The following is a 7323-nucleotide window of genomic DNA, read 5'->3' as shown; positions in this document are numbered from 1 at the left end:
TTCAGGATGGGGAGCACATGTATACCTGTGATGGACTCATTTTGATATTTGGCAAAACTAATACAATTATGTAAAGTTTAAAAACAAAATAAAATAAATAAATAAATAAATAAAAAAGAAAAAAAAAACTGATTCTTGCAAAGTAAAAAAAAAAAAGAAAAGAAAAATATATTTCCCTTGAGGAGAAATCATGTCATCTATAACATCTATTTAGCTTCAAATAATTAAAGAAACAAGAAGAAGAAAAAAAGAGAACCAGTAAAGACTGTTAACTATGTTGTGATCATACAACTGCAGATTTACTTGCTCGTGTCCTTTATAACATACGTTATGTTCCCGGGCAATTTAACTATTACTGAAGGAACTTTGGGGTCAATGAAATATTTAGGTGATTAAGTATGCTTTCACATTACCTGCTGTTACCTAAGATACTCGTTTATTCAAAACAAAGGGGCTAACCTAAAAGAAGGAAAAAAAAAAAAAAAGGCGTTGGCTCCTCCTCCAGACCCCCCCCAACGGCGGGATGACAGGGAGGGACCGCGCCCTCCCCGGAGACGCTGTCCTCGCGGCGCCGCCGGCCGGCTGGAGCCTCCTCCTCGGAGGGGACCCCGTGTCGCGGAGCCTTGGTGACTGCAAGGCGCCGCAGCCTTCCCGGGGGCCCATCCCCAGACAGGTCGGGGCGGGACCGGGCGCCAGCCACAGCCACGTGTACGCGCAACTCGGCGCATCCGCCGCTTTCCTAGGGATTACCGCCGCCCGCCGTGGCCGGGCCGAGCGCCTCTGAGGAGGCTTGTCCCAGCTCGCTCGCCGTACCGCGCGGCCCCGCGGAGGGCAGGGCGCGCGGCCGACATGGGCGAGACCATGTCCCGGAGGCTCAAGTTGCAGCTGGGCGGGGACGCAGATATGGAAGATCGGGCGTTCCCCAACCCTTTCCCGGACTACGAGGCCGCCGCCGAAAGGCAGGCCGAAGAACCGCCATGTTCTCGCACGCCCCTCTCCCCCGAGGAGCTCGGCCTCCCTTTCCACAGCGACGGGAAGGTAAGTCGGGGATAGGCTGCTAAACCCGGGAAACACCAGGCCCGGAGGGGAAGGGCAGGGGTTGCCAGCGATGGTAGAGTCCAACTGCCGCCCCCTTGTTGGGCCGACGTCACCCGCCGGCGCCGGGCGGACGTCACGCTCCTGCGTCGCCTGGGTCACGGCCTGACCCGGGGGACGCCAGGGGTGTGAGAGGCTTGGCCTAAGCGGGCCGGGCAGGGGGCTGCGCCGCGGTCCTGCCTGGGCGGCATAGCCCTGCTTGGGCGGCGTGGCCCTGGAAGGCTGTGAACCTCTGTGCTATTAATCTCTTTCCTCGTGGTCGGCGCCTCCTGGCTCCTCCTGCCAGTCCGCTAAAAAAATAGTCACAACCTGAAAGGAGTGTTTTATTTGATGGGAATGTTTAGGACTTCAAGCCAGGGAGACAGCGTTTCATGTAGCCCTGAGAAACTGCCGGAGAAGGCCGGAGAGGAAGTTAGGATATATTTAAGTTTGTAACAAGGCCCCAGGCAGTTTGCACATCAAAGTTTATTGTTAATTAAAGAAAATAAATAATCTCAAGTTAAGGAATTGACTGTGAATGGGAAGATGCAGGAGTGTGGGGTTTTTGAAGTCATTCCTGTCCTGTGCATCTCAGCTATCTGAGGCCAACATCCTGGTTTTTTTGATTTCTCACATGCCTCCGAGCCCCTCAGCACTGAGGCTGAGGGTCGGTGAGTGGTGGCATCTGCTGAATTGCAGGCACTGTTTTCTGTTTTGGGAGCCCTCATTCACATTTGGAAGCCCCAAAACGCTGATGGCTGGACTTGCGTGTTTACTGTTGTGGGAGGAAATGTTCCACAGTCCCTCTCCACGGTTGGAAATTCAGCCATATGTGAGAGACTTTTCATGAGTTTTTTTTTTTTGTCCCGCCACTCTGGAAGGATGTCTGAGATCAGACGAAAGTTCTTGTTGATATGTCGCTCCAGGTGTTAACTTCTGGATTAGGCCCGTTGATAGATAATAGAAGATTCACTGGATCCTCTACCTTTTAACCTGTTAGGATTCGGGAGATGTTTCCCCTGTTGCATCTTCCCATACCTAGAATACACTGTTATTGAAGCCATACAGATCTCTGTTTTTTTGATCAGTTGCTTTAAGTCACTGTTACATTTGTTGGAAGCCTGGCTACACATCTAAGAGAGGGCAGTCTTATAAAATAGACATAAGCAATTTGGCTAGTACCCTTGACACAGTCAGTGTGGCAGAGGGACAAAAGCATAAACAATTTAGAAACAACAAATTAAAACAGTTATTAGTTTAATGAGTTGTAATCCAGTTGCAATAACCATTAAAGTCCATAGAAGATCCAGCTGGAGAAGCCAGATCTTGGCAGGATCAGGCAGAGAGAAAAAGATAAATGTTTTATCTTTTTTACAAAGGCATACTTTATCAACCTGTTGTAGGACACAGCATAAGAGAAAAAGAACTACTGGAAAACAGATTCAAGTTAGTATGTTTTCTAAAGTCAAAGATGTAAATCATAATTCATTAGTTCATTTAGTTTCATGTAGTTGATTCCTATTGATCTGCATGAAGTAATCAGGTTTTCCATTAGTTTGTAATTTGTTACCCAGTTTAGTGGCAGATGGTGACTGCAGCCATGAAATTAAAAGATGCTTACTCCTTGGAATAAAAGTTATGACCAACCTAGATAGCATATTCAAAAGCAGAGACGTTACTTTGCCAACAAAGGTCCATCAAGGCTATGGTTTTTCCTGTGGTCGTGTGTGGATGTGAGAGTTGGACTGTGAAGAAAGCTGAGCGCCGAAGAATTGATGCTTTTGAACTGTGGTGTTGGAGAAGACTCTTGAGAGTCCCTTGGACTGCAAGGAGATCCAACCAGTCCATCCTAAAGGAGATCAGTCCTGGGTGTTCGTTGGAAGGACTGATGCTGAAGCTGAAACTCCAGTACTTTGGCCACTCATGCGAAGAGTTGACTCATTGGAAAAGACCCTGATGCTGGGAGGGATTGGGGGCAGGAGGAGAAGAGGACGACAGAGGATGAGATGGCTGGATGGCATCACCGACGTGATGGACATGAGTTTGAGTAGACTCCGGGAGTTGGTGATGAACAGGGAGGCCTGGTGTGCTGCAATTCATGGGGTTGCAAAGAGTTGGACACGATTGAGTGACTGAACTGAACTGAACTTAGTGGTATTAAGGCTATCAGAAACACATTTGTTAATTTGTTTCAAAGTTCTTTTTATGAGTTTTCTTGAAAATCTTCATTTTGTAAAATCAGTATAAAATTATGATAGTCTCTGAAGGACAAAACTTAAAATAGCATAGTTAAAGATTTGAGTACAGCGTAATTAGGAAATTTGGATATTTTAGTATAACAACTAGAATTATGACTGGTAGCATTATATCAGGACATACCAGATGTTAAGGATTTCATATAAATTTTAGAATATCTGTATTAATGATATTTATCCATACATTATAACCTAAAGTTCACCTTCAGTCATTTGACAATGCTTTTGAATTAACAATGCCAAATAAACTTAATTTAACATTTGTCTCTGAGATGTTTTGGAGGTGTTTCTTCAAAGCATCTATCTCTGAGTCAGCTGGAAGCTAAAACAGCTTAGTTAGATTTTGATATTTGGGAATTTTGTTAGAAATATCAAAAATGTTTTAAAACATAGTATCATAGGTCACTGAAAGAATACTTATTCAACCAAAGTCATAAAACAATTAAAGGAAAACAAATAGAGATCACTTAAGGTTGCAGATCACACAATTTATTATTAAAAAGTAGCACTTCTCCCAGAAATCAAATTCCACTCCTGTACTAGCTTACTTAACAAAATCCATTTAGTCAACTTTAATCTAAATTTAGATAATCCTGAATATGGATAAAACTTTGTCCGTTTTCTTTACAAAATCTCTCAACACTTTCTGTATTCAGCCTGTCTTCTCATTTTCCATCCAAATAAAATCAACTGGCTCATACTTTGTTTTTCTTCATTAAAATGTAATTTCATTTTTCATATCTTTCTGAAAACATACATTCCATTTCTTACTGTATACTGAAAGTTACTGTATCATTTCTCATAACTTTTTAATTCCATGTTTAAATTAGGATCCTCAACTCTTAAAACCTTAATTTTAGTAAAGCTAAGAAGTAAGCAGTTATGAACTGTCTTACATTGGCATTCTGTAGATTGGTGTATAAACACCAGTGATAGTTTCTAAAAACATTTGTTTTCTTATAGAGAACATCTCAGGTGATACCAAACATTTTCATTAATATTCCCGAATACTTTGTTTTTCTACTTAGTAATTGATGTCTTAGTATCTTTTAGCTATTTAATAAATTTTCATCACATCAGTTAGCATAACTCCAGAATTTTTAAGTTATCAAATATCTGGAAAGATCATTTTAAGTAGTCACTTCTAAAAGATAAGAGTTTTAACTCTAAAGCTCTTATTTACATTCACTTTTAAGTTTCATTATATCAAGTTATTTTCTTGCAAGAGATCTAGTAAGGTCTTATTTATTAAACCTAGGTAAAATAATCTTAACAGCATGTCTTATTTTAGTTAGATTAACAAACTTAAACCTTAATATCAGGCATCAATTTAATATTGACTATTTCTCAGTTCATGTGAACCTGAAAGTCATCATGGCCAGTTTCTTTAAAAGTAAGAGCTTTTTATGAAGATTAAATAGAGCTCTTTTTAAATCAAATTCTAATAATACTTTTTTAGAAGTAGAGATATTTCATATGTATAATGTGGATACAGATATAAACAGGCAAACTCGAGATCTTGTTGCAGGAATGCGGCTCCAAAGTGGGCTCTTGTCTAACACTCGAAAATACCTGAGGAGACACATTTGCTGACAAAGCAAGAGATTTACTGGGAAGGGGCACCTGGGCGGAGAGCAGTAGGGTGGGGGAACCCAGGAGAACTGCTCTGCCACTCGGCTTGGAAGTCTCTGGTTTTATGTTGATGGGATTAGTTTCCAGGTTGTCTCGCTCAGCCAAGATGGATGCCAGAGAGGAGGATTCTAGGAGGTGGTCTGACACATGGTGACTCTTTTTGACCTTTCCCAGACTCTTTGGGTTGGTGGTGGCTTATTAGTTCCATGTTCCTTACCAGGACCTCGTGTCTAAAACAACTCATGCAAATGGTTACTAGAGTGCCTGGCCAGGGTGGGCGGTTTCATTCAGTGTGCTTCCCCTAACAGTCTCATGGCTTCATTTAAAAGCTTAACTAAGAATCAGGTATTACCGTATAAAGTTACTAGTTTACAAACAGTTGGAATACATTAAAGTTGCTTGCTGAGTTAATTAAGGCTTACTATCTGTAAGTTTTGGCTGAGGAAACAATCCAGCAGTTTGGATTTAAAACTGCCACATTTTTTCCCTTGGTTTCAGATCTTGCCAGTGGCGTGAGCTAATTCAGGTCTTTATGGCCTACCTTTACATTTCTGTTTTTTCAGACACTTGTGAGACAAAAACAGTTGCTTAGTTTCCCAACTTTAGAATTTAATTTATTATGCGTTCAAAGGTTTGTATAAGGCATTTAGCAAAGACCTTTCTGAGTTTATAAATTAAACAAAAGTAAAACCACTATTTTTATTTTCATTAGCCCTTGCACGTTAGTCCCCAGTTTTACTAATTTTGTATGGCTCAGATAACTGTTGCAGGGAGGAAGCCAATTCTGACTCCATGTTGGAACTGTTCCTTTGAATTGGTTTTCATTGCTTTAATCATACTTAATAGCTTGCCTCAGAGGACATTCCCCCTCTGCTTGACTATAAACTAAATGCTTTTGTTCAGCTCATAGAGAAATAATCCATCCCTGCCTGCCTCAGTTCAGTTCAGTCGCTCTATCGTGTCCAACTCTTTGTGACCCCGTGAATCGCAGCATGCCAGGCCTCCCTGTCCATCACCAACTCCCGGAGTTCACTCAGACTCATGTCCATCGAGTCAGTGATGCCATCCAGCCATCTCATCCTCTGTTGTCCCCTTCTCCTCCTGCCCCCAATCCTCCCAGCATCAGAGTCTTTTCCAATGAGTTAACTCTTCGCATGAGGTGGCCAAAGTACTGGAGTTTCAGCTTCAGCATCATTCCCTCCAAAGAAATCCCAGGGCTGATCTCCTTCAGAATGGACTGGTTGGATCTCCTTGCAGTCCAAGGGACTCTCAAGAGTCTTCTCCAACAACACAGTTCAAAAGCATCAATTCTTCAGCGCTCAGCTTTCTTCACAGTCCAACTCTCACATCCATACATGACCACAGGAAAAACCATAGCCTTGACTAGACGGACCTTTGTTGGCAAAGTCATGTCTCTGCTTTTGAATATGCTTTACTTCATGGCAAATAGAGGGGAAAAAGTGGAAGCAGTACAGATTTTATTTTCTTGGGCTCCAAAGTCACTGCAGATGGTGACTGCAGGCATAAAATTAAAAGGTGCTTGCTCCTTGGAAGAAAAGCTATGACAAACCTAGACGGCATATTAAAAAGCAGAGATATCAATTTGCCGACAAAGGTCTGTATAGTCAAAGCTATGGTTTTTCCATCATGTATGGATGTGAGAGTTGGACCATAAAGAAGGCTGAGTGCAGAAGGCCTGATAGTTTCAAACTGTGGTCCTGGAGAAGACTTTTGAGAGTCCCTTGGACTGCAAGGAGATTAAACCAGTCAATCCTAAAGGAAATCAACCCTGAATGTTCATTGGAAGGACTGATGCTGAAGCTGAAGCTCCAGTACTTTGGCCACATGATGCAAAGAACTGACTCCTCAGAAAAGACCCTGATGCTGGGAAAGATTGAAGGCAAAAGAGAAGGAGATGGTCAGATAGCATCATCAACTCAGTGGACATGAATGTGAGCAAACTCTGGGAGATAGTGAAGGACAGTGAAGCCTGATGTGCTTTATGTAGTCCACGGGATTGCAAAGAGTCTGATATGACTTAGTGACTGAACAGCAGTGGTAAATTTTTTTTTTTCTGCAATCAGCATCATTTCTATTTAAGATAATCGTAGTAAGGCTAATTTGTTCGCAAAATAAGTCATCTCATTAAACTTGGTCTGTCTTAGTGAGAGGACCTCCTGGGGGTTGTCAAGGATCTCCTTCTGACAGTGGAACTGTTAAAAGATAAACTGAGGCATATTGCAAATGCTGAGAGTTAAGGGAGCACAAATTGATTTGGATCAGGAAACACCAAAGTGAAAGTGGTTAGGAGCACTTTTCTGACAGGAGCCAGGGGAACAGTGTGGGATTAGGGGCACTGACC

General features: G+C 42.3%; 1 protein-coding gene across 2 annotated transcripts in view; it reads left to right on the top strand.

Annotated features, from left to right (window-relative positions):
- The first annotated feature begins 580 nt into the window (after positions 1-580).
- LANCL2 (LanC like glutathione S-transferase 2) overlaps positions 581-7323 on the top strand; it is an 86284-nt gene continuing 79541 nt past the window's right edge. Inside the window, exon 1 of one of the 2 annotated variants that reach the window (XM_019984739.2) lies at positions 581-1038. In XM_019984739.2, the coding sequence (XP_019840298.1) occupies positions 850-1038 (189 nt within the window). In that variant the 5' untranslated portion in view covers positions 581-849. The remainder of the gene's footprint in view (positions 1039-7323) is intronic. The other variant, XM_019984738.2, reaches the window with a different exon arrangement.

Source organism: Bos indicus, chromosome 22, assembly GCF_029378745.1.
Source record: "Bos indicus isolate NIAB-ARS_2022 breed Sahiwal x Tharparkar chromosome 22, NIAB-ARS_B.indTharparkar_mat_pri_1.0, whole genome shotgun sequence".
NCBI classification, from domain to species: domain Eukaryota; kingdom Metazoa; phylum Chordata; class Mammalia; order Artiodactyla; family Bovidae; genus Bos; species Bos indicus.
The sequence above is the reverse complement of the archived record's forward strand: the minus strand, read 5'-3'. Positions and strand labels throughout refer to the sequence as shown.